General features: G+C 46.0%; 1 protein-coding gene across 1 annotated transcript; it reads left to right on the top strand.

Annotated features, from left to right (window-relative positions):
* Positions 1-1,044: 1,044 nt before the first annotated feature.
* LOC146181291 (neprilysin-1-like) lies at positions 1,045-26,246 on the top strand. The gene is made up of 6 exons (XM_084575756.1): positions 1,045-1,086; positions 3,179-3,355; positions 6,847-7,410; positions 11,249-11,884; positions 15,790-16,178; positions 25,847-26,246. Exons 1-6 carry the CDS (start codon positions 1,045-1,047, stop codon positions 26,244-26,246), a joined length of 2,208 nt encoding a protein of 735 aa, XP_084431882.1.
* Positions 26,247-27,440: the final 1,194 nt, after the last annotated feature.

The following is a 27,440-nucleotide window of genomic DNA, read 5'->3' as shown; positions in this document are numbered from 1 at the left end:
TGGCTGCTGCTGCTGCTGTTGCTGCGGCCTCTGTTGCTAGTTGATCCGTTTCGGTCCAGAGGTGGGAACGAATCTGAACGGTCCCTCGGTGACTTCGTGTCGCTCTTGGCAGTGGATCTGGATTGCCTTTCTTTCCTGTTCCAGTAGTGTCTCGGATTCCTTTCGAATCTTTTCTTACACTCGCGATCTCCGGTTTGATGTTTTCCGCCGCAGATGATGCAGACCGGGATGCATTTTGTTTCCATCGAATGCGGTTCTCCGCAATAGGGGCAGATATTCTTCCAGGGCTCCGGGCATACGTCTCTACGGTGTCCGACCCTTCTGCAGTTAGTACATGCTTCGACTTTGGGTACAAACGGAATCACTGGGAACAGTATTCCGAAGTAAATGATGCTTTCGGGTAATTCTTCTGAGTCAAAATGGATTAAGATGGATTTCGATGTTTTACCCATGTTTCTGGCTTGAACTATGGGTACGTTCGGGTTTCTTTTCCTCAGTTCTTCGATCATTTCTCGCGGAGATTCGTTCTCGTAGGCTCTGTATATTATGCCCTGCACCGCACGATCAGGTGGGGCGATGTACGAGGACATGTTGATTTCTTTGTCTTCGATCTGGATTTTCTTTACTTGCACGTACTTCAGTGCGTTGTCCTGACTCGGGGTGGAGATCGTGAAGATGTTCTTGACTTGATGCGTTCTTGCCGAATCTTTGTCAATATCTTGCATAGGTATGCCTGCAGTTGTGATGATTGCATGCTTGATAGTCCTTTCGGAGTATTTGCCAATGTCGACGCCTCCCATTGGCCTATAGATAATTTTATAATCGTTCTCCGGTAGTCGTGGGAGAGGACGTCTGGGGTACAGAGAAAGGGGACGCTGCGTCTTCATGTCCGCCGTCTCCTGTTGTTGTCCTGGATCCGCGTTCTTCGTGGTTTGATTTTGGACGCCAGCGTTTTTCGACTTCCGGTAACGAATTACTTCTGTCCAGTCCGGTTCTTCGAAAATAGCCTTGCTAACGGCTTCTCCTTGCACACTGTATGCCATGATGGGGGCTCTATTCTTCGACTACGCCGAGCTAGGCCTGATGGTAGATTTAGCGCGGCCGCCTCACGGCGCCGGCTTGTTGCTGCTTTTGTGAGACTACTTCTGCTCTGATGGCGATGAACTATGGCTCAGAGTGAAGCCGAAACACTCACGTTGCTTGCCTGGTGACAGGAATTGTGCAGAGCGGTGGAGAAATGGCACAAGAAGGGGCAGAAAGCGGAGCCCCATGCGAGTCGTGACCGGCTCGGTTGGCCCCCTAGCGGGCAATCTCCATCTTGTTTGGCCATTTTAGTGTTTGACACTTTCAAAATGCGCGCCAATCCCTTCCTATGCACTTTTTTGGCTCTACTTCCGGTTGCGTGACGTCACATCATCTACCTCACACTAATTTACTTGTTTACACATTTTAGTGTTTGGTATACTTTCAAATTTCGTGAAAATTCCTTCCTATGCCCTTTTTTTCGGCTCTACTTCCGGTTGCGTGACGTCAAATCCTTGATGTCATATGTACTACGTCACTCCTTTCTCTCTTTCCGCTTTAACTCCTACCTTCCTTCCTTCGCTTGCACGCGGTTCAGGTGTCCAAAGAACAAGTGTGGCAGATACTGCGCCTTTCTTTTCCGGTGAACCAGTTATTCTAATCAGTTACCTAATTAACTTATTGGCCTAATTTTTTCAGCAACAACATTACGTCACCTTCAATCGACTGACACCACTCATTTACCTCTACCACTTCTCAAATACTCACAACTGCTGCGGACACGATTTCGCGGACACATTCTGCGGACACGGCCTGCGGACACGATCTGCTGGCACGGTCTGCGGACAGAAATCTGTGAACATAGTGAAGCAATTAATGCTTTCGAATTAGTAAATTGAACCACCTGTGCACCCTTAACATGCACTGACATCACAAAGCACACACAGGACATCACAACCATGCAACTTATAACCTTGTTTAGGAAGGGTTTAATAATACCCTTGTTTATTAATACCCTTTAATATTCGGGTATTATTGCAAAAGTAATACTGTTAGCACTTCGAGCCTTTGGCGTGTCGTGGCACCTCCCTACATGACCTTTCACGTGACCGTGTGACGTCACGCCAGACCGAGAGACGGGGCCCCAGCTCGCGCCATCGGATGGTGGCGGAGAGTCCATACACGGCGCTGTGTCGCATTCGAGAGAGGGCGCTCGCTGTTTGTGACGTCACGCTAAGAGGATAAATGGGGCTGTTGTTCGGCTCCTCGCAGTAGTCGAGGCGCAGCCTTACGGTATGTCGGATGATGCGTATAAGGCGTATAAGGTCCATTTAAATAGGTAAACAAGAAGTGAATTAAGCTACTAGAAGCAACCAACGGCTTTCGCATTACTCCAATATAGATTCTGCAGTGCTCTAATTTTTTTTTTAATGAACGTTTCACTCAATCATGTATCAGCGAAAGTCAATCCGCCCAGTCGCATGACTTTCAAAAATGGGGTGTGGGCTTGACTGATTAAGTGTACGTGTCTACTCAAAAGCATACTGCGTATTCATTTCTCAGATGCCATACTTCCAGAAAACATATGAAAAAAAGATCCTTGTTGAAAGGCGATGTTGAGGTGCTATAGCGGCTACACTCAAGGCGAATATTGCGCGTTCCCCTAATTCAAAGTGTTAAAGCACGCACAGTCGTGCTTAAAGTGCGTTTCGCTCGTATCACTACGTTCCAACTGTGTTAAACCCACTTTTTTTAAACGCTTTCTTGCGATTCCTTGGGACTCCTGATATATTTATGAAATGCAGGAGGACCGTTTATTCACTGGAAGGTCTTGCATATTTCTCCTGTTAGTGTTCCTGTCTATCTTTTCACGCACCATCATCGTTAAACAACATTACTGTAACTAAAACCTAAATACTAAGCATTTAGTTACTGCACATCAGTACAAATGGAACGCATTAGAACTTCAACACAGCCGTCCTCACGGCATCAAATCATCCATTTAAAATTAAATCAGATCATGTCGTTTTGCTGCTACCTTTTCAGTGGCTTTCGCAGAGTTCCATTTGACGCCAGGAATAATCTGTCACATCTATTACACTCTGCTTACATCTTACGGCAGCGTTGAGTGATATATTCCTGACCGACGGTGCAGTCTCGCCAGCCTGGAACGCTGTCTTACCTTAGCCCTTCGCGATCTGGGATCAAGGGCACGCACCACGATGCCAGGACGGCTGCGTCGAAGTGCACCACGTCACGGCCGACCGCCGCTGCCATCACAGCCACCTCCCAGGCGGCCGCAGCTCGCATGCTAGCTGCCGCCGGTGGAAAGGTGAGTTCAGGTTGATCGCGTGGTAGGGCGGCGCGGTTGGAGAACTAGGTCGAAACTTGAGTGGCATGCTTATGGACGATGAATGTAGGTATGGTAAGAGTAGTACGATTATCTATTTTGGAGGGGGTGAAAATGGATGCCGCTATTTTACAAGTTGATGTGCTTTTTTGTTTTTTACTCAAACATTGTGTGTGTGTGTGTGTGTGTGTGTGTGTGTGTGTGTGTGTGTGTGTGTGTGTGTGTGTGTGTGTGTGTGTGTGTGTGTGTGTGTGTGTGTGTGTGTGTGTGTGTGTGTGTGTGTGTGTGTGTGTGTGTGTGTGTGTGTGTGTGTGTGTGTGTGTGTGTGTGTGTGTGTGTGTGTGTGTGTGTGTGTGTGTGTGTGTGTGTGTGTGTGTGTGTGTGTGTGTGTGTGTGTGTGTGTGTGTGTGTGTGTGTGTGTGTGTGTGTGTGTGTGTGTGTGCCGTGCGTGCGTGCGTGCGTGTGTGTGTGTGTGTGTGTGCCGTGCGTGCGTGCGTGCGTGCGTGAAGCCCCATACATGCTAGGCCAAAAGAGTACAGACATCAGAACGTCGGTCCAAAGTAGATGCACACAAGTAGCGAAGGCTCCATAGATGTCCATATGTTCAAAACACTCCTTTTCATGTGCTCTCCAGTACCCGCTGAAGTCTGGGAGGGGGGGGGGAGCAACAGACGTTAGTGACGTTGCATGACGTCAGGATTACGTATAAAATTGGCGCCAATTATAAAGTGTCATTTTTCTGGACGCACCCTACCGTTTTTTCGAGTCCGACAAGTTGACGGGCGCCTTCCAGCGCTCGCCAACTGCCATTCTACTGGTCTCGAATCTTACTTTGAGTGCAGTTGACAATCAAACCGAGCAATTAAAAGATGGCAGAGGAAAGGAGCATAACAGCACTTTTTTCAAAGGGACAAGCTCAGCATACTTGTAGAGCATGACCTCTAAAGAGCTGGGGCTAGCGCAGAATTAGCAATAAAGTGTCGAAGTGCTGTAGTTTAAAAGTGTTCGTGCTTTATTATATTAAGCCCACAAATACAATGATAAAGCATACCGGCGAAATGCGCAGCAAAGGCAGCACTGACCAACATATGTAAGTTCGCAATGCGCGCAAGTAAGGCAGTCCACACATGCATTCGGAAGCTCACCTGTGAAAGTCTTGCAGGAGTAAATTGCAGCCTAACGCCGATGTAATAGAGTCATCGCTGTTGCACGGTGCGTCAGTCTTTCCCACGCCGCGACCTCAGTTCCACAAACAGCAGATGCTATGGAAGGAACGAAAAGCGTGCCACAAGGACGCAGCAAGGCTTAGCGCTGGCTGCACGTAAGCCAGAAAAGATGGACTTACAAAATTCAAAAGAATCCAGCCTAATAGCACTGAGAGGGAAGAAACTTGCATGCTAGAAGACTTCGGAAACAGCACATTTTTAGATAAGCGAGCTAACCTCGTACAATTCCATTGAGCCACTTCGCATACAGCGTGACGCAGCGATAAGAAACTGCTTCGTTGCCTCCTTCGCAGGCACGCAGCAAGGCCTGCAAAGTCTCACCAATGGCGGTACAACATTTAAAGGGGACGCAACAAGCGCGCTGAGAAATTAAGTAAACGAAGTGTGTTATTAAAATAGCTTATCTCTTTCATAAAACAGGATATCCTTTATTTGAGTTTTTGGCTCTCTGACCTGTAGCTTTGCAGCAGTCGCGCTAAAACAACCATCCTTGCCCCCCTTTATTTCCACCATGGTCTGTCTAAAGCACTTGAAATGGCTGTTTTTATATGCACGCGCGACTTCTAATGATAGCACGTGGTTTCAGATAGCCTACATCTGAGCATGTGCAGCCATACTGATTACACTACCAGCCGGTTTATTGCCGAGCCAGTTCCCAGCCGTGACCGTCAATGACCTCCTGGAAGGCGCCGCAGGTCGCGAAGAAAAAGCCAACTTAGCACGTCTCAGCATGTAACGATGCTAAGATCATTCACAATGACATGCTCGCTTAGCAAAACGCAAATGTATATCTGCGCACATGCAATAGCCAGCAATCTCTTTATATTATAGTTTCGAAAATGCGGATGGCATATTCCAAACATTTGTGTAAGAATTACTTTAAAAACAACAATAGGAGCCCTCCATTGCAAACATTGCTGAAAACTTTGAAGCTTGTGCATGAAACACTGAGAGGCGGTAGCCATATACTGTTCAAGGATGGCTATATCCATGCAGATAATAAATTTGATGCTTTGGAAAATAACTGACTGCGACTTTTAGTGGGTGGAGCTCCAAGCATTGTGGTCACCAGAGAGCGAGTACTTTAGCGGACCAGTGGTACGGGCCACACCTCGGCCCTTCATGTCCCATTTGTCGTTGCGTAACTGGGTGCAAAGATTGCTGTTTTTATTGGTTCAGATGAGAAGCATACACGTGCACTAACATTGGACATCGATTGATGCTCACTTGGTAACGCATTAGAAAACTATGGACACTTAACAGTGGTCCATTATATATCATGCCCACGACTTGACGTACAAATGGCATCGTGCAGCAGATATTAGCATTGATAATCAGAGGCAGTGTGTAAAGCCTTAGGCTTTGAGCGCGCACGCTGTTCAAGAATTTATACTGGACTCGTTTGGCATGTGCTCATTACTGGAAATTTGTAGCATTATTATAAGCGTACGCAGTTCTTTACCGTTGTAAAATTCGTCTTATGACATGTTCGGAAAATACCGCTTTCATTTTTAGACGATATTCATCATGCCATTCCATCATTGCCATTCAAAGTTTCCATTCTCTGCCACCTATGCCTCAGTATATTATATACACTGACTCTAACGCTGCTATCTGTGCCATTCAATCTAAAAGTATAACTCATCATCTGACCACGGAGCTCGAGGCTGCACTTGTGCTTCACCAATCGCAGTTCTCCTTATCTGGCCAAAGAATGATAGTAGCTATGATAATGACAATGCATAATAGTCATAGCGATGATGGAGATAACGGTAATAGTGATGTGGCAGTTAGTGAAAATGATGTTATTAGCGATAACAATAATAGCGCATTTATTTGGTAACGATGGGAGTAGATATTGATGAAATGGCAACGGCGATTTAGTTAGTGAGGATAGTCCTATAATGGTGGCTTTCGCAATTTTTACTCTTAAGACTTCAGCGCATTCCTGCAAGTCTCTATTGTAGGTAACGAATTTCAGCGCAAATTTAGCGCTAATCTTTAGTAGAGGGAGAAAAAGGGGAACATCTTTTTTATTTCGGATACCTTCCACGTTATAGAAGTTACCTTAAAATTTTCTGCGCTGCAGAGAGGGCGCTTGGTATACGGATTGTTGTGTCGTGTTTTCTAGTGTCTGTAATTTGCTTTTTATTGTCTATTTAAAGAAGAGGAGATAACACAGGGAGTTTATTTCTTCCACTCTTTATCAGCTGTAATTTATAGTCGCCCCAAAACCATGTTTTCCAGGATCCGATCTCTCCAACCGGGCGCAGCACCTCGCCTAGAGGCAGTCCGTACAGCCCCCACACTCTCCGCACACGTTTCAACATCCACACCTTCGCCATTGGTGCGGTCGCCGCAGTTGTGGCACTCGCCATCGTCAGCATGGGCGCCATTTTGTTCACGAGGCGAAAGACCCGCGACGACTCTGTCCTGTGCACGACTACCGGTTGCCGGTCGTACGCCACTGCGCTGACACAGAGCATGCTTCTAGACGAGCAGCCGTGCGTCGACTTCAGCAAGTACGTGTGCGGACGATACAGCGACCCGCGCAAGATGTCCGTACGAGAGGCGGCTTTCGAGTCCTTCAGGCAGGACCTGGTGCGGCCGTCTCGCAACGAGTCCATCATGACGGCCGTCGCCAAGAACATGCTTCAGAAGGCATGGGCCTTTTACCGGGGCTGCGAGGACGTTGCCGAGGCCAACACCGACAACGTGCAGAGCATCGTGCTCATGTTGAAGGAAGCCAAGCTCGACTGGCCGAAAAGGAACCAGGATGTGGACGCCATCTACAGCATAGTATACTTACAGGTACGCTAAAATAACAGCTTGAGGGGTTAGTTGGTGCTGCATAATACCCAGAAATGTGGCGCAACAAACACAAACACATGCGAAGAGACACAACACACGCGCACACTACCAACTGCAGAAGAGGATGATGAGAAGATGTACTTGGGTGTAGAAGAAGAGGAGTGGTGAAGAGGAAGTGTGTTCAGATCCATATTACAGTTGGTAGTGTGCGCGTGTGTTGTGTCTCTTCGCATGTGTTTATGTTTGTAGCGCCACATTTCTGGGTATTACAGGTAAGCATCTGTTCTAGATTAAGGTTATGTGGACGTAGCATAGATGTCCTCGTCCCGCAGTGGTCGTGGTTATGATGATGGTGAAGACGTAGGCTGCTATTTTCCGACTCCTGTTCGTGATGACGTGTAGAGTGAAGCTTAGCTATTGTAACGAAGTGCTCGAGTGTGGGATAGTTGTAGCATGTTCTCAAGCATGTAAATGCGCTTAACTTTCTGTATTGTTTTGTAACCCTTTCTTCGTCATTATAAGCTGTGCACGCTTACATAAGAATTATTGGTAGTTGCTCGTAGCTTGGCATCAGGCCCTAAATTATCGTATTGAATGTCGCCAGTGAGAAGGTTTATTTTTTAGCGTACATGCATGTTAAGCGGCTGTCGAAGCGATGGTATTGGGGCTTTTTGTGTCACACTGAAGCATTAAAGAAACATTGTTATTTATCAGAGCATATACCGACATTGTGAAATGTCAAGACACGAAACGTTATATCGATAGGCGTCGTTAGTTTGGATTATGGCAGTGTTGTTTTACTTCTTACCACACTTAAACTGTGAGGTTTCCGTGTCCGGTCTTTTTGTATCTGGGCTTCCTTGTCTGCCAATTTTAGATCTTCGACGATGCTTGATGGCGTAGCCGAACGTTGGCGTACCAGAGACCAAAAAACTTTTAGGACAACTCTTCCCTGCCGTGGTTCCTGCAAAAAGCAGCACTTATTTTGATAGGCGAAGCACTGCAGTCAAGTCCTTAAGTCGTGGAATTAAAACGCTAGCTGTCGAAAGACGCGAAAACTTTTTGTGTATCTGGGGCATAAAGCCATTACATTTCCTCCCCAACATATCTATAACACGCCCAAGAAAAAGTATTATTTTCTTGTGATACCTAGCGTGCACTGTCTGTCAAGTGCATATAAATAAAAAGGACCAAATTTATTCATGGCTTCGCGTTTAGAATGCTGATTAGATCTTCTGGATCTCCTTCTTCCCTGCCTTATCACGCAGTGCGTGCATGTGATCATTACTCATGGCACCACTCTAATAAACCACACTACAGCGATCAACTATGATACGAGGCGTCTAAGCGGGCCCTCTTCGCGACACTATGGCCGCAAAGACGACCGAACGCCCTACCCGACATTCGTGCCAGATATTCGAAAACTTCCGAGTGAATTCCATTCATATCAAATTTGGACTCTCACACTGCATTCGTTCGCCTAACCTTGATTCGCTATTAGAACACTTTGTATATTCCTATGCGGCTACTCACAGGTGCAGCCGTAGGGGTTGCAGAAATATATTTTCGGCCATCCACTTATTTATTTTACGACAGGCCCATGAGGGAATTCCATGTGTGGAGCTTAGAGAAAGTTTAGGAATAGAGTAAAAAAAATTACCAGCCGAAGAAAACATCCGTTAGAATAGTGAGTAGTTAGGAAAAAGTGTAGCATCAGAGAAGGCAACATATGGCATAAGAGATCTGCCGCGACGGCTGAGCTGAGAGGCCGGTTATTTCAATTAGTTCAACTCAATTAGGGTAGTAGGGCTGCTACTATCGTTTCTTGATGCAGGGAAGAAGCGCCTATGTATGTCCGATATCTGGGCACCATAAAAAATCCATGTGGTTGACATTTTCAGATTCTTCCTGAGTCGCTCTGGGACATACACCGCATGAACCAAACTGAACACGGGAATCGAAAGCAATGTGAAATATTCAGATCAACATGAATGATAACAATATCAGTTCAACACCTCATTCGATGGGTCACATAAAGTAGCGTGTGTTACCTTTGCCGGCTCCAGTGGTTTCCACGCATTGGCAGAAGGTTCATCGATTCAACTGATCCCTGCAAAGTGCTTGCATTGGATTTGATGTCACCGAATTTTATGTAGACGACAATTAGCAATAGCTAAGATGTACATGGTCATATGCAAGTATGTCTATTTAGGATATGTAATAACGCTACCCAGACCATGAAAGGGAAATAAATAGGAGAATAAGATAGGGATGAAGCGCATTTGGCAAGTACTCGCAGATTATGACTAGCCGCTTACCGATACCGTTCCTGTACTCACCCATAGGGATAAAACGTGGAGGCTAACGAAGAGAGTTCTGCTTAAGCTGAGGACAACGCAGAGGGCTATGAAAAGAAAAATTATAAGCCTAACGCTCAGAGATAGGAAGCGTGCAGAGTGGGTCAGAGAAATTACTCGAGTTAATTACATTCTATTAGAAATCAATGAGAAATGGGCATGGGCAGGGCATGTAGTGAGAGGAGAGAATACCGATGGGTTAAGAAGTTTGCAGAATGAAATGTATGCAGCTTGTACAGGACCGGGTTAGTTGGAGAAATATTGGAGAGGCCTTCGCCCTGCACTAGGCATAATCCGGCTGCAGCTGGTGATGATGATGATAATGATGCACGGAACTCATATTCATTAGAAGGCACCGTTGTATCATAAAATTAGCGAACTTGACAGTGATCGAAGCATGGCTTATTCGATAGTGAAAGTAATATATTTCGGACTTTTGTGGGAAGTGGGAAAAGCTACACAAAATATTTCTTCTGTCATTAAAAATAAATTCTGAGCTGATCTCTATTGAGCGTGCATAAAATGTGCCAAAAGGATAGAAAATAGGATTTCGAAAATGGTCAACCTATCAACTGATACCAATTACCAACATGTGATACGAAACCCAGAGGTCATAATAACATCTTGAAAGTTAGCTGTTAACTTGAAAATAACTGACGATGGTGACAACAAAATTGTAGTGCGTTTTTAAAACATTTTGCTTTTCATAACATTGTCGCGTTCTCTGCACATAAATCTCTGCATTTAAATATAGTTATCTATTGAGAGAAGCCGGCATTTTTTATTTGTCAGCAATATGCCTTTCATGTCCAGCAGCTATAGCTGTGTTTCAAGAATACTTAAATCAGCTTCACTATTTATTGGCCCGGGAGGTGCAGGGAGAACGGTGTTTCTCTAATCCACCTGCGGTTAAAAATGGCATTCTTGGAAGTAATTTTTAGGGATAAAGCCTTTCTTGGCACATGAGTGCCATCCGCAGAGGTGTATCAAAGGAGACGTATCCAAAGCCACTCTAACACAAGGCATATCAATCCAGACCAGAATTTAACGTTTAAGAAAATGAATCGTCCTGCACTGGCAATCGAGCTCCAACCCCACTGGTCTCTAGCCACGCCGGGCACATGAAAAAGTATCCTAATTCTTCTTGTCTAGCGTTCCTTCCGTTTCCATAGCAACGTAGAGGCGTGACGACATCGGATTCACCCCCATCTTTAGCGAGAGAGTGACTGTTTGCAGCCGCGCGTCGAACACCGCTGCATGCCATCTGCCGGGAGCCCAGCGCAGCGAAAGCGCACCATCTTCACTGAAGCCGAGGAAAGGCTCTCGCCTTACCACGTGTAAAGGAAATTGGGTGCCTTCTTAATTTTTTTAATTCGAAATGCCGCAAATAGTCACTATTGAAATAGTGTGGATGGCGCATGCTGAACGCGAGCAAAATTTCCTAATTAAGTCAGATAAGAGAAGAATTATTTTCTTTGCAGGAAAAGCTTGCCTGGCCATCCCCGATCCAGTTCTCTGTCAACCATATCAGTTCTAAAGTGATGGAGGTGATATTCTCTCCTTCAGAGAGCCTTCGGAACTACAAGAACCTTCGGTCTTCGAGACTCACCAACAAAAAAAGGCACGCCGAATTCTTCACTGCGCTGCTGAGTGCCTTCGGCAATACTTCAGCTCCCGTGGAAGGTTTCGAGACCACGATGTGGATCGAGGACGAGCACCTCCGAGGGCTCGGAGGGGAAGCCACTGTGTTGGTCGACGTTGACCACACCTTCTCCAAGCACTGGCAGAGCAAAGCTGAGAACTGGCAAAATACTGTAACGGAGATGCTTGTCATGCTCAGCGAAGTTCGTCCCACGATTAAATTTTACACGAAAAACAAGGCGGAGTTGGAGCGTCTGCACGAACAGATCGCGGCCAACGAGTCCAACTTAGTGCTGATGATGGGATGGCGAGCCGTGCAGGAGATGTCGCAGTACGCCAACCGGGACTTCGCCATATCTTACTACTCCTACAGCGAAAGGCCCTTGGATCAATTCCTGCGTCACTGCTTCGACCTCTTCTCTAGCCTCATGGGTCTCGCGTCCATCACAAACTACGTGGAAGCTCACTTCGACAAGGTGATCCACTGTGAGAGTGTTTGCAAATGCGAGCATGTACACAGCTGGTTGTACCACGCAACTTGCTCCGGAGTGTTAAATGCTAAGGTTTAATCCGGCTAACCCTCGCTAGGCGAAGCAAAAACGCGTTGGCTTTTTATTTTGATTAGGTTTAGATTTAAAATCAACGGAAATGTTTGTGCAGGATTAATTTACCAAATGGTCAAAGGTCAAATCGTTACACCATAGGAGGTACAATGGTTAAGCTACATAGATACACTGCGACATCTGCCTCATGAATGATGAAGCGGACTGCCAGGTTCACGTTGGCTGATACATGCATAGTGAAGCTTTCTCAAATCTCAAACAATGCTCAGGTGGTCTTACACTATAGGAAGTACCATGGTTAAGCTATAATAGTACAGTGTGACCTCTGGCTTGCTGAAGGTCAAGTGGCCTCCAAGGTTGACTTTCGCTCAGACTTGACTTGGCGAAGCTTTCGCTTCAAAATGAAAGACCACTCGGACGCCAATGGAACAATATGCATAGTGTTGCTGGTAAGGTGCAGGTACTCAAGGCTATGTTTTCATGTTTAACTAATTGATTATTTATTTTCGATTATTAAAATTTCCAAGTATTGTTTGCAGACCCCAACTGTGATAAGCAAAATTGTAATGCACTTTCACAATCATTTAAATCAATTATTTAGCGATAGGTCATATTGCTCGTTAGGTTGAAAATCCATCAGCGTAGTGGTAGTCGTAGTGGCCAGCACCGGATGTCGGAAATAACAAGTGCTGCATTAAAAAAACGTATAGTGGCAATTTGTGGATCTAGTATTTGATTCGTTGCTGTGCGATAGGCGATGACGGCTTAATGAAATTATTGTAACGTATTTATTTAGGGAAATAAGGAACTTAAGAAGCTGACAAAATTGGGAAAGGGGGTTAAATGTGGCACAATGCTCAGAAGGAAAGCCAATGGTTTACATGCTAATGAAAAAATTTAGAGTGTGTAATTGGTGAATTAAATAATTGAAGTAATTGAAAAATCGCGTTCATAGGTGTCGAACTGTACAGGATAGAAAGCCCATGATTGCTGGTTTTAAGTATCAAGGTATTAACAAAATCAAAAGTTAGAAAAGTACAAATGAAAAAGGAAAAAATTATTGCATAAGCATAAAACATTTCAAATAAAAAAGAAAACGGAAAATATCAAATTTAAAATTAAAGAAAAACTTGGTTTGGAGTTTTTTTTTCGGGGGGGGGGGGGGGGGGGGGGGGCTGCTCCTGGCCCTACGGGGCTGGGACTGGTAAGTCAACGCCGCTTGCGGCGGGGGCTAGCCTGCCACCGAATTTTTATCTGTTGTAGGCCGTCATTGCACCCGCCACCACTTCGGTGGTGGACGACGGCTGTTGCGACACGCGTCTTTTTCTCTCTCTTCCTTTTCTTTCTTTTCTATCTTCTCTTCTGTCCGCACGAGGCGGCGTAGGTGGCTCAGCTACAGAGCCAGTAGCAGGCCCGTGCATTTGCTTTTCCTTCCTACAGTCGCAACAATAACTGTTGGTGTGGTTGTAGGAAGAAGGAAAACAGAATGCACGGGCCTGTTACTGGCTCTGCAGCTGAGCCACCTCCGCTGCCTCGTGCAGACAGAAGAGAAAATAGAGAAGAAAGAAAAGTAAGAGGGAGAGAAATACGCGCGCCGCAACAACAGCCGTCCACCACCGAAACGGTGGCGGGTGCAATGACGACCTACAGTCAGTCAGTTCAGTCGTTCAGTCGTGTCCGACTCTTCGTGCCCTTATGGACCATGTCACGCCACGCTTTCCGGTCTCTCACTATCTTCCTAACATCACATAACTTCATCTGCAGTGCCTCGAGGATGCCATCTAACCATCGCGTTCGCTGCCTACCCCTTCTCCGGCGACCCTCAACCTTTCCCAACATCAAATCTTTCTCCAGCGACTCCATTCTTCTCATCAGATGACCAAAGTAGCTGAGCTTTAACTTTAGAATTTGACCCTCCAATGAGCAGTCAGGGTTTATGGTCGACAATATCGACTGATTTGATCTTCTGGCAGCCCAAGGAACTCTCAACAGTCTTCGCCAGCACCACAATTCAAACGCGTCAATTCTTCGGCGGTCAGTCTTTTTCACAGTCCAACTCTCGCATCCATACATCACAACTGGAAAGACCATAGCACGAGCTATACGGATCTTGGTTGGCAGACTAATCTCTCTGCTCTTTACTAGGCGGTCAAGGCTAACCATTGCTCTCTTTCCCAGGAGCAGGCCTACAACGACGACCTACAATGACGACCTACAACAGATAAAAATTCTGTGGCAGGCTAGGCCACGCCACAAGCGGCGGGGGCTAGGCGTCAAACGTTCGATTTATTATATTTGGTAAATTTAGTTACATTTTACCTTATGCACTATCCAAAGCCTTCTTAATGCTTATAAAGCTGTTTTCTGCTTGTTGGCAGTACTGATGACTACTTAAAGTGGAATAAATTCGCTATTCCTGCCACTTTCAAGGGAGAACGCAAGGGACGGTTGAACTTTTTCTCTGTACTGTAATCTCTTTTTTTTTGCGGAGTGCAGTGGTATTCAATTCAGTTATTATAATATTATTTAATTTGGTTTGGTTTGTGGGGTTTAACGTCCCAAAGCAACTCAGGCTATGAGAGACGCCGTTAGTGGAGGACTCCGGAAATTTCAATTTATTGATTATGAAGAAAATTAAGAACACTGTTTTTGAAGACCATTTTTCTAATGTGCGCAAATTACAATCATAAGCAAAACGCTTTGCAGCATGATAGTTTAAGCGGAGCTTTATATTTCTTTATAGGAGCAGTCCGAATGATCAGAGATGATGAGCATTCTTGTCGACAGAGCCATCTAGCCCAGAAAAAAAAGGTGAGCCAACACGGACCGATCCCGCTGCACACCTAACATGCAAAGCGTACGTAACCTGCAGTTTAGGAAGAGGGCGGGTTCGCTCCGTGTTGGCTCCCGTTTTCTACATTTCTGATGAGAGAACACTACTTCACACCGTCAAACCAAACCAGAAATGTTAGCATTTCGCCTTCCTAGCTCGGGCAAGAACAAATCATCGGAACGGAACGAATACGAGCCCAAATTCTCTCCTGGTAAGTGAGTTTAGTGACATGGCGGGAGGGGTGTTGTCGATGCGGCGACTCGCCGCGGAGAGAGAGAAGGGAGAAAAAACTTTAATTGGTTGAAGGAATTGCGTGAGTTCCAATAGCTTGAGCTGCTTCGCGGGCCTTGAGTAACTTACGCGAGTAACTTACGCGGATCAGAGACTCGTGTGAGGCAGCTTCGCTTCCTATTCCGATTCAATGAGTGCTGAAGTTTTATATTTCTCTAATTCTTATGAAGGAGTAATTACTTATTGCCATCCACCCAAGCACAGCCTGGTTTTAAGTATCAAGGTATTAACAAAATAAAAAGTTAGAAAAGTACAAATGAAAAAGGAAAAAATTATTGCATAAGCATAAAACATTTCAAATAAAAAAGAGAACGAAAAATTGCAAATTTAAAATGTTAAAAAAACTTGGTTTGGCAAAATGCTCAGAAGCTGCTAATTGTTTGCAATTCCATATCCTCTGATTGATGTCAGACACTTCTCCGTATGAGGCGCATGTGTTGTTTATGAATTTTTCTGGACTAATTTTGTGGCACTTTGCGAGATTTGAGAAGGTCTTAGTTTGTACGTCCCTCCAGGCTATTGTCTCCTGTCTACCAAGATTGTGTGTGGTTCTGCGTATCGTTATGGGGAACTAATGGAATACTTCAAAAAAAGGACGAGAATTCGCTGCTGAAAAGCGTTTGTACGAACTGTATTCAAGTGTGTCGGTCTTGTTCTTCACACTGTAGTCACTCGCTGTATTCTCGCTGTGCAGAAGACGCGCTCCGACGTGTCCAGGATGGCTCGGGCTATCCGCGTGACCTTCTTCCAGACGCTGACCCAGGGCACTTTCGACTGGAGCAACACAAGTGGTCTCTTCGAGTTTCTGGACGGGTCGCAGTCCATCGAAATGACCAACAAGTTTTTCCAGATGCCTGACATCGAACTCAGGTTCCCCGAGGACTTGCGGAAGGTGAAAGTGTTCCTGCTGGACAACGCAGACTTTGCTGAAATGGTCAAGGCCCACAAGCTGTCCGCGCATCTCTACGAGTCCAGTCTATACTACTCCCGCATACAGAATCAGACAGGCACCATGGAGTACTCGATGCTTCCGCTGGCTCTCAACTTCCCCTTCTACGAGCCCGACGTGCCGATGTCCATCAGGTGTGTCTCGAAAGATGTGACGAAACTATTTCCTTCTCCGCGAATACCAGAGAATATATTTAGGGGTGTCATAAGCTGGACGGTTTGGTATCGGCTCATTATGGTAAACAGCGCCTGAAGGCGAAGGACTGCGAATTAAAAATTTCACAGCGTAAGCGCATTCACATGGTATCAAGGTTTTCACAGAACGTTTTGTTTAAACGGGGAAAAGAAAACTGGCTTGGTAAACGACAAGGAGGGTGCAAAAATGCGAAGTGTAACATACCTTCTCATGTGGTGAATCTTTATGATACCTGCAAGCGCGTCTGGTATAATTACACATAAGTACTGCATATGCGTAGCATTAAGAACAATCCGGATATGATTTATGCATACCATATGACGCACGAACCTTGAAAATATCGTCCTAAACGCTCAGAAGCATTGTTCGAACAAACTTTCCTTCCTGGTAGCTTCTTGGTGGCGGCGCACAAGCTTCTAACTTTTCCTTTGTGCGTGGTCAATTGTCACACCATAATCGCGTTTTTTTCCCATTTAGCCTAAACATTTTCTTAATACTGCATTTTAGGCTCGCAACTTGTGTGTACTTTCATTTTTCCTTCTTCTTGTGCGCTGTTTGCCACAATGAAGAGCCTACAAGATGTGAAAAATTGTTGCAGCTTCTCGGAATTTTATGCTAGGTATCATCAAATTCTTTCCGCTTACTCAGGGTGAAGTTATCTTCCGTTAATCTTAATTTATACGCTGTCTTGGGCCAGTTACGATGACCTCGTTCACAAGAATTTCCTGTTCTTTGCCACTCTGATTCTCACAAACATCTGCATTTCTGCCTGAGGTGTTCTCCGCTAGTGTAGCATGCCACAATAATTATGTAATTTCCTCGGTACGTGTCTCATCCTATCTACTGACGTCTCTATTAACGAGGCAATTGTAGGTAAAGTACCAGGTGCACATCGTTTGCGACTGGGTTGCTACTGGGCATAGTCGTAGGTTTTTACGTAAGTTGATCACAGCGAGCGTGCTAAGGAACGTAAATTGGTAGGTCTAACGTTAAAAGTTATGAAGCATGCCGAGGGGGTCATAGAAGTTGAGTTAATTTCATCCTTCTCGAAATCAAGAACACGAAATTGCCATGGGCAGAACATGTAATGGGAAAAGGGGCTAACCGATCACCTCTAAGGGCAACAAATTGGATTCTAACGGCAGAAAGCATAGCAAAGTTGGCATAACATATAGGTTGGCGGATAAGGTTAAACATTTTGCACGGGTGCAAGTCTGTGAAGCTAGCATGAACAAGGTTAATTCGAGGATTATGAGATGCCTTCGCCCTGCAGCCGGTATAGTCCGCCCAATGATGACAATGACGATAGTCATGACCCAGAGTGCAGGCTGATGTGGAAAGATGAATACGTTCTTTGGTGTCATACGTCGGACAGAGGTACGAACGATATATGACGAAACAGATAAACAGAGCGCTACCAAGTGAATTTATTTCGTCCCGTCAGGTACATATTCGTACAGGACCAAGGAGTTGCAGCATATGCTTACCGTATAAGAGGGCGAATACCTAAAGGCTGAGGAGAATAAGAAATAATAAAATTCCCCCGAATGTGACAGCTCTTTATAGCAATGGTACGGAAGGAGTGCTGACCAATGCAATCCGCCTTTTGCGCGAGTTTGCTGCGCATGCGCGAAGTCGTAGCGGCGACCGATGGAAACACATTGAGCGGCGTCGACGGCGTTTCTCGGCGCCGCCAGTGCACGGGGGCTGGCGGCACCGGGCGGCACGGTGGCCGTCACAGGCTTGGCAAAGCGATGCCAACCACATCTGCCGCGTACGGTTGCCACTCTCTAAGCGCGCCAAGATGCAAGACGCGGTTTTTCAGGTTTCCTTCGCCGAGCCGCGGCCAACAACGACGTGAAGCTACAATTAGGGCCACCAAGCGTCAAGATGTGAATGGCCGACCTTAGCTACCTACTGCGTACTCTCGACTGTGAGATAAACACTTCGTTACAGGTATGTATGCATCTAAAGGAAATGTACATAATGAAAAGTACCGGAGTTTGCACCAAGCCTGTAACCCACCAGTGATAGCCGCAATGAGCATTTGTTCGGCGCGTCTGATGGCGATGTATTTTGTCGTTTGTTTTCTTTATGTGCGAAGTGGCCGGGTAGCGCAGATATCACAGGTGGCTGTGTGCGCTAGACCGTAATATTTAGCATGTTTTATCGCGACTGCCGCCTGACTAAAAAGAAAAGAAAAATTGGGCGTTTGTTGTGATGCACCGCCGTTTGCGAGCCGAGTGGTTGAGCTGGTCATGAGGCTCGCGAACGGCAGTGCATTAAAACGCCGTATTTTTTTTCTTGATAGGCAGTCACGATAAAACATGCTAAATACTACGGCCTAGCGCACAGAGCCGCCTGTGATATCTAAGCTACCTAGCCCTTTCGCGCATAAAGAAAATAAAGGACAAAATACATCGCCTTCAGGCCCCGGCGCAACTAAAGCAATCACGCACCGAAAAAATCCTCATTCCAGCTATCTCTGGTGCGCTACAGCCTGGGTGAAAACTGGGTAGGTAATCTTCATCATGCATATTTCGTTTAGATGCATACATACCTGTAGTATCTGTGTTTTTGCCGCTCGGAGCATATGACGCACTTGACACTCTTGCACAACGCACAGTATTTTTTTTTAAATTAAAGGCTCGCCTTCGTGCACGACAAAGCATCCGGATTTTGTTCCTTTGGTGTACGCAATCAGATGCACTTCGTTAGGGAGCTTGATAATCGTCGTCTACGTCCAACCGTTTGCAACGGCAAGGAAACCGCCCGGCACAATAAATGAGTCTCCTGGAGGGTTCATGCTCGTTCACTTGCAGAGTGGATCGCTCTGGACGTAGAACAGGGTTGGTTCCTGACCGAGATGCGCATCCGATATGTAGGAGATTCACATGTGTCACCAAGTTGTTGATTCCGCAGAAATCGCGGCGGAGGCAGAAATGAACGTTGGAGATTCTTTCACTACAGAATGACCATTGTCTGCGCACCGAGAACCTTTTCACCACTGCGACCACATCCGTTCTGACTCCTGAGGCCAGAAACCGGCTACAGCTCTGAATCATCCATTGCCAGAAAAATGCAGCGCGTTTCCTGCAGGTGTGCATTCCGGCCGGGACAATGCGCCCTTTTCACGGGGTGTGTATATGTGCCTCTCTGCCGATCTTCGTGCATGAAATCCTATAGCTGCACGGTTGTAGTTGACGCGAGGAGGAAGCGACGCCCATTGCACCTTGCCGGCGCCGCGGTGACCGCATTGTGCTCGGTAACTCAAGACACCCCGCGCATATGCGCCGCTCAAAGTCACAGGAGACGATTCCACCTAGCTCTGCAGCATCAACAAACCCCTGGCTGCTTTGCCCTTTGAGATCCCTCTCTTTCTCTGCCCCCACGCTCTCCTGTCTGCCGAAAACCTGCACGCTGAGAGCGTCTCATTCTGTCACATCGAACACGGCCCGCTCTACACGCTCTTACAATACGAAGATAGTATATGCGTACGTGCGTTATGAGTGGATTGTGAAAACGCTCTACCTTCCCCCATACTGCGTGAAGATGATATGCTGCAATCACTGTCACTACTTTCCGCTCCGAGGCCAAAAAAGGGGGTAAGCTTTCGCTTTCTACCAGCGTTGGCGTGGCCATTTCGTATGGTGCGCTTTCGCGTCGTCTGCTACACTGCCGCTCAATGTGTTTCCCGCCCGCTCCCGCATGATGGCGCCACATCCTCGCGCAAAAGGCGGATTCCCTGCTTCATTATGTGTAATGCGTGGATTATTTCATTGGCCGTCTTGCCCCTTTTTTTTTCGATAAGAGTCACTTCTAAACGGCATTTCCTCTGTTTTCAATTTTTCTGCTTTCATAACCCTAACAGGGAATTCTCAAGTGTCAAGATACGACTCTTGAATATTTATATCAATGTTCCTTTTTTCCTTTATTACTCCAGCGTGCAGTCAATCATACGCGTTACCCATCGCAGAGCAGAGGGATCGTACAAACAACCCCTTTGTCACAAGCGAAGATGGACTTCTAGTTCTTTGTTGTAAACTTAGCTGACATGCAATTTTCTGTACTACCACCTCAGCACAAGCTAGTAAGACACCAAGGCACAGAAAATACAGACACCAACATTTCTACCATCTTTCCTCTGGGAGTGTGAGATTCCTTCAGGAAGGGGATCGAAGCGACTTGCTTGCGTCCAGGACGTCGAGTGTGAATAAGCTTGATATTCTTTTTTTAGGGAAGACAAAGCCAATGACACCAGAAGCTGAAGTAGATAACCAGCTAGTAGCTGCCTTTCCACCCGTTCTAAGAATCTCGAGAAAAGCATTGCATTGCACTACTATTCCTTTTTTTTTTTTCTCGGCCTTAATATGGTATCACCCATAATGGAGAAGAAGCTCATTATCGCAGGGATCGAAGGCTCAGCAAACATGTGCAGCAATGAGGCACAGGCCAGGAGTCTAGAAACGTAATGCGGTTCTCGGCAGGAGCATCGTGACCACAAGGGGGCGAGACAGAAACACATAAAATGGTGACATCATCAGATGTTTCTTCGGCTGTTGTTGTTTAAAGTCAATCATTCAGAAAACTGCTATATTATTAACCCGCCGGGGTGGTGCAGTGGTAAGACGCCCGACTACTGTGCCGGAGTTCCCGGGTTCGAACCCTACCACGGCGGCTGCGTTTCGATGGAGGCGAAACGAAGAGGCGTCGTGTGCTGTGCGTTGTCAGCGCACGTTAAAGATCCCCAGGTGGTCGAAATTACTCCGTAGCCCTCCACTACGGCTCCTCTTTCTCTCTTTCCACTTTCATTCCCACCTTCCTCCCTTCCCTTACGGCGCGGTTCGGGTGTCCACAGAGCAAGTGTGACAGTTACTGCGCCTTTCCCTTCCTGTGAACCAATTTAACTTTTTTTTATATTATTAAATAAATGCCATTGAATGTGGAGCCAATACGGGAGCTTATGTATAAACTTTTTTATTGGATTGCCCCACTTCGGTGGTGCAGTGCTTTGAGCGCTCGACCTCTGTGGCCAAGGATGCGGGGTCGAATTCCGGCTGCAGTGGCCGCTTTTCGATTGAGGCGAAAACAAGGTGCCCATGTACTGTGCAATGCCAGGGCATGTTAAAGAACCCCAGGTGGCCGAAATTTTCGGAGCCCTCCATTGAGCCTGAGCTGCTTTGGGGCGCGAACCCCACAAACCAACCAACCAAACTTTTTTGGATGCAAATATGCGTTCCTCTTTTTGATGACGGTTGTAGGTGAATTGAGAGCACGTGTAAGAACTTTGTAGATACGGATGCGATTTAAAACAGAAGGCTATGTGGATCAATACATTCACTACCACCCGTTGTCTGTTCGAAATAGGGCATCGAATACTATAAATGCTATTTATTTATTTATTTATTTATTTATTTATTTATTTATTTATTTATTTATTTATTTATTTATTTATTTATTTATTTATTTATTTATTTATTTATTACAGATTCCTGCAGCGCCCGAAGGCATTATTGCAGGGAGGGAGATGACAAATAACATTGCTAGAAACGCCAGTAGTACAATAAAAATACTTAAAAATGAAGAAAATAACACGACACAAGTGATAATTCAGAATGAGAAGCATGCATCTAAAGGGGGAAACTGCGCGACGAACAAAGTGATGAAAACATTCAAAAACAAATTGATGAAGGAAACACACGCAAGAGAACTGGGCGCTACGTCACACATCTGATAAAAAAGCCCGAAATAAATTTTCCGTGCAGCACTCAGTGATGCCAGCTGGCAGTCGGTTCCACTCATTGATCGTCAGTGGAAAAAACGAGGTTCTATATACATCTGTCCGGCATTTTATTTCTCGGATCTTCCACTGATGATCAAGTCGTCTAGATAAAAAGTGAGGTTGAAGCAAGTACCGGCCTTTATCAATGCTGAGCTTTTCAAAATAAATGCGATACATGATCTGCAATCTGAAATGTTTTCGGCGGTGAGCTAAAGATTCCCAACCAAGATGATGTTTAATAGACCTGACACTAGATGAAAAGTTGTAATTGTTAGACACAAATCTGGCAGCATTATTTTGGACGCGTTCGAGCATGTCAGATAAGTAAATAAACTGGGGATCCCATACAGGGCATGCATATTCAAGAATTGGCCTTATGTAAGTGAAATACAGGAGCTGCTTGACATTTGACTGCGCTTTGTTGAAATTACGCTTTAAAAAATTAATCATTCTGCAGGCTTTCTGTGTAATATGCTCAACTTGTCTCGTCCACGTAAGGTTAGATGTGAAATATACGCCGAGATACTTATATTCAGAAACGTTTTGCAGGAGAACATTATTTAATGAGTAAGAGGTCTGTAGAGGGGAACGCTTACGCGTGAAAGTTGTTGGTTGGTTCATAGGAAGGGAAAGGCGCAGTATCTGTCACACTTGCTCTGTGGACACCTGAACGGGAGTGAAAGTGAATAGAGAGAAAGGGGAGCCGTAGTGGAGGGCTACGGAGTAATTTCGACCACCTGGGGATCTTTAACGTGCGCTGACATCGCACAGCACACGGACGCCTCTTCGTTTCGCCCCGCCGGGGTGGTGCAGTGGTAAGACGCCCGACTACTGTGCCGGAGTTCCCGGGTTCGAACCCGACCACGGCGGCTGCGTTTCGATGGACGCGTGAAAGAGACAAGTTTGAATTTTGAAATGTTCAAATACATTTGCCATTTTGAGCACCAGTACTGGATAAAATTTAAGTCTTGCTGAAGTTTTAATGCGTCATAAGAACTTTCCACAACATGGTAAAGCACACAGTCGTCAGCATATAGCCGAACTTGGCAGGTGAGGTCAAGAACAATATCATTAATAAATGAGAAAAAGAAGGGGTCCAAGGACAGACCACTAGGGCACACCTGAGGAGACGTTTTCAAATCAATTCAAAACGTAAATGTTCTTCAGAATTGTGTCTCAGTTTTTTAGTTACTCTCTTAGCAGGGTTTTCCTTAAGAAGGATTTAACCCAGGCACTTATGCCAACTGCCTCTTTCTGGCCCATTTACGCACAATGGACATTCAGTCTTGTGTATCGTCGTAAAGAAGGCCTTGTTGAGGCTAAGGTTATCGTCATTCGCATCGTTTGCATCAAGCTCAGTGAGATTGTAATCATTGGACAGAAGCTGCTAAGGACGTTTTCCGTCACGTGTTCTAGTCAAGAAACGCCCTTTAGCTGTTTCCTTCGTTATTTGAATATAAAAGAGAAAAGGGCGTGCTGCAGGCAAAGTAACCTTACTGAGTAAGGTTATCGCAATTCCTATTGTCAGCAGGTTTATTGCAATTGTAAACTCTGCTGAAATTTTTTGCACGCAGTTTTGTATTCTATGAATAATCTGCTAAGGACGCCTTTCATCACCTGATTTTATCACGAAACGCTCTTTAGCTATTACAGCCATCGATCCTTCCTAAATACCTGCTGCAGGGCGAAGGCCTCTCCCATATTCTTCCAATTAACCCGGTCCTGTGCTAGCTGCATCCACTTAACCCCTGCGAACTTAACCTCATCCGCCCACCTAACTTTCTGCCGCCCCCTGCTACGCTTGCCTTCCCTTGGAATCCAGTTTGTTACCCTAAGCGACCATCGGTTATCCTCTCTTCGCACTACATGTCCTGCCCATGCCCATTTCTTCTTTTTAATTTCCACTAGAAAGTCAGTAACTTGAGTTATTTCTCTGAACCACTCTGCACGTTTCCTATCTCTTTCCATAGCCCTCTGCGCTGTCCTCAACTTAAGTATAAACATCTTTGATAGCCTCCACGTTTTAGCCCCATAGGTGAGTACAGGCAAGATGCAACTGTTGTATACTTTCCTCTTGAGTGACACCGGTAAGCTGCTAGTCATAATCTGCGAGTGCTTGCCAGATGCGCAATTTAAGCAGCGATGCGATGTATGTATGTAAAGCATAAGAAGTATTTAAGCAGTAGGACCACCACAGGAAGTTAGAACTCGACTAATTTTGCTGCTGCATTCTGCGAAGAAACGAAAACATTCTCATAAACCGTTTACAGAAAAAAAAGTTCGACTTCACCAACTCGACAAGGCTATACTAAGAGCCGATGTTACAACGTGTGCACAAAGTGCTTCTTATTCCACAGCGTAGCTCTTTCGTGGGCTTGGTGGCAGCACCGACCCCGTAACTAGCAAAGTTAGCGAAAATTACGATGGGTGAGGAACGAGAGAAAAGGTGGACAATGAAAGCGCACCAATGTGAATGCAGTGTGAGGGTGGAGGAAAGCGCAGAAGAGGAGCCACCAAAATGTTTAACTGGTGTGCCTGACGGCAGCATTTTCTGTCCAGAGCGTTGCAGTGGAGCTCACCTCCGAAAAGTCCAAGTATAAGCAAGGCATTACTAAGCCCTTGCTCAATCTTGACCTTCGGGCAAGTTTTATCCGCCCTAAGGCACAGAAGGGCGGGCATCGCCCACGCCAGTTACCGATTTGGCCGGCTGTAAAAAGGAACTGGGGAAAGGAAAGAGGAAGAGGAAGTTATAGCAGGGGCAAAGCAGAGCAGAAACAGGCGAGTGATTGAGGGTACGAAAAAAATTTTGGTTTGGCTTGGTTTGAGGGGTTTAAGTCCCAAAGCGACTCAGGCTATGAGAGTTGCCATAGTGGAGGACTCAGGAAATTTCGACCACCTGAGGTTCTTTAACGTGCACTGATGTCGCACAGCACACGGGCGCCTTGCTTTTCGCCTCCACCGAAAGCGGCCGCCGAGGCCGGGATTCGATCCCGCGTCCTTGGAGAAATCTATCATGCATGTTGCGTGGCAGTGGCTGACTACGTCGAGCAGACCATTTCGCGTAGTGCCAGACCACCGCTTGCTGTCGCGGGCTTCCAAGCTCGCTGACGATAGAATGCTGAATGTCATAATCCTGAAAAATTTAGGCACAACGCTCACTGTAGTCCCCAAACTATCGAGCCATCCGAGAAACGCGTAAAAAATAAAAATGCGAATTCCCGAGTCTACCCGGCCGGCTCTGTTAGTCACATACTTTCATGCCTGTAGAATGAGTTCTGATCAGGTCTGGCCTTTTGGGCAGTCCTCATAGTCAGCTGCATGGTTTGCTTGTTTGTTACTATGTTACCTATTAATTCTTTATGCTCCTTGCCCCCCAGGCAAGAGTCTCTATTATTGGAGAGTTGCTCCACTAATAGTATGATGTTTATTGATGTCGTTTTATTGTTGTGAACTGAAAAGATGCACATCTTCGAGTGGATCGTTACTATCTGCGAGTAGTTGCTGAAAACGAAAAAGCGAAGCATTGATAATATGTGCATATGCTACTAAATACCCCACCTGTACTTCATCTGTAATGACCATTACTAGCTTTGGGAAGTGTGGTAACCCATAGTCAAGCTCTGGCAAAATGCTTCAGACGTTACAAATCAAAGGAGCCTCCGCGACTTCCTTTGAGCCCTAAATATCTGTAACCCAGGAATATTAAGACATGCACAGAGTGTGAACTTTAGTTCAGTTGTGAGAATGTTATTCTAAGCATTGGAGACATATTTCCGACCGAAGAATTGCAGCTAAAGTGGAAACTGAATACTTGCCATGCGGCAGGTACGGCGCCCTGGGGTCGTCGGTTGCGGTCCTCACTGCGCAGGCTTTCTTCCACGTGGTCAACACGAGCGCGGATGCGCCCCCAGCTGCTGAGAAGTTCCGAAACTGTGTGACTAACACCGTCGGCAAGGAGCACGTGGATGAAGTGGCCGGAATGGAGGCCTCATACAAGGCCTTCTTCAGCCTGCATGGCTTGGATCCCGAGCAGCACCTCAACGGCCTGGAGAATCTGCGCTCTCGGCAACTATTCTACGTGGCCGCTATGTACCGCCACTGCGGTTCCTACTACCAGCGCAAAGGTCATGAAATCCTGCGGGTGCAGCCGCACTTCAGTGATGCATTCTCCTGTCCAGACGGCAGCCCAATGCGTGCCAGCCAGCTCTGTGAACTTCTCCCGTGAACGGAGTCATGCCCGTCGAAGGGAAATAATTGGCCTCGTTGGGAGATGTGGTTCTTGAGAAGTGTTGCGCTATTACATTATCGTCAAATCGTATTTTTAATTAAATTTCAGCGTTCTTTATAATTGGGCAATACAGTCCGGAATGTCCGGCAGCCGTTGTGCTTAAAGCATTTTACTATACATTCGAGAGTTTGATTGAGGCGATGTTTTTTCATGATTTTTGAAATCTGAGTCATTTATATATTGATATGTACAATATGTCACATTTATTCGAATGCCATTCCTTTCTACCATAACTTTTGTCCGCTTTAGACAGTCCGTGCTTTTGTGAATACCGTGTCTTAGAAGCAACGAAGACCTGTGCAGTTTGATAAGTGATAACGTTTCCTATGAATATATTTGTTGGACTATGAGAACAATGCCGCGATGCTTAATCATGCTCGCAAGCAATGTGAATTGTCTGAACATTCATCTGAGATCTCTTATTCGCCCCAGGTGAAGTTTTGGTCTAAGTATATTGGCCAACTAAATACGTATTCCACTCGCTTGGCTCCTTGGTATCCCTGTACACCCATGCACATATGTACTAGTGAGGCATGTCACACCCAATTTAAGACTTTTATCCACCACAAAAGTCCCTGGCTTCAGTGCTTATACCACTTTAAAGGCTGTATGTCGGTTTTGTGAAGTGTAACATAATCTCGCTGGAAAGTTTGTCATGCCGTGCATAGGGGCTGCGTTCTGCCAAAATCTTCCTAATAAGTTTGCATTATCAGTTGACACAATTGCCCGGTATGATATTAATCTGTAATGATTGAGAATATTGTGGTGTGTTTTCAACTCTTCGCTCGGAAGAAGCTCTCTGCATGACGAGACCGCACTGGTAGCCCGGTGTGTAAGTCCCCGGGCCAGTGAGTGCGCTGTCTCGTTTCCTTGTGGGCCGGAGTCCAGACGAGGTTAATCAGCTCTGCCGGTGGCGGTCCGGCAGCCAGATTTTAACCGCTTTGGCAGATATCCTGTCTGCGTTGTAGTTTCGGACAGCCGATTGGGAATCGGTTACAATCACCCTTACATTCTGTTGTATTAGGGCCAGCGCAATGGCCACCTCCTGACCCTGATGGGGCTGGGACAGGTAAGTCACTGCCACTTGCGTCGGGGGCTGGCCTGCCACCAAATTTTTATCTGTTGTAAGCC

This window comes from Amblyomma maculatum, chromosome 8 (genome assembly GCF_055883805.1).
Source record: "Amblyomma maculatum isolate TAMU_Amacu chromosome 8, ASM5588380v1, whole genome shotgun sequence".
NCBI lineage: Eukaryota > Metazoa > Arthropoda > Arachnida > Ixodida > Ixodidae > Amblyomma > Amblyomma maculatum.
Note: the sequence above shows the minus strand (reverse complement) of the source record. Positions and strands in the feature narration are given on the sequence as shown.

Bases quoted from the DNA above. Each gene is read 5' to 3' on its own strand.
- LOC146181291 (XM_084575756.1), top strand. From the start codon at position 1,045: ATGGGGGCTCTATTCTTCGACTACGCCGAGCTAGGCCTGATG. The intron at 1,087-3,178 runs GTAGATTTAGCG...CCGACGGTGCAG, and splicing joins ACGCCGAGCTAGGCCTGATG to TCTCGCCAGCCTGGAACGCT. The intron at 16,179-25,846 runs GTGTGTCTCGAA...GCCATGCGGCAG, and splicing joins GACGTGCCGATGTCCATCAG to GTACGGCGCCCTGGGGTCGT.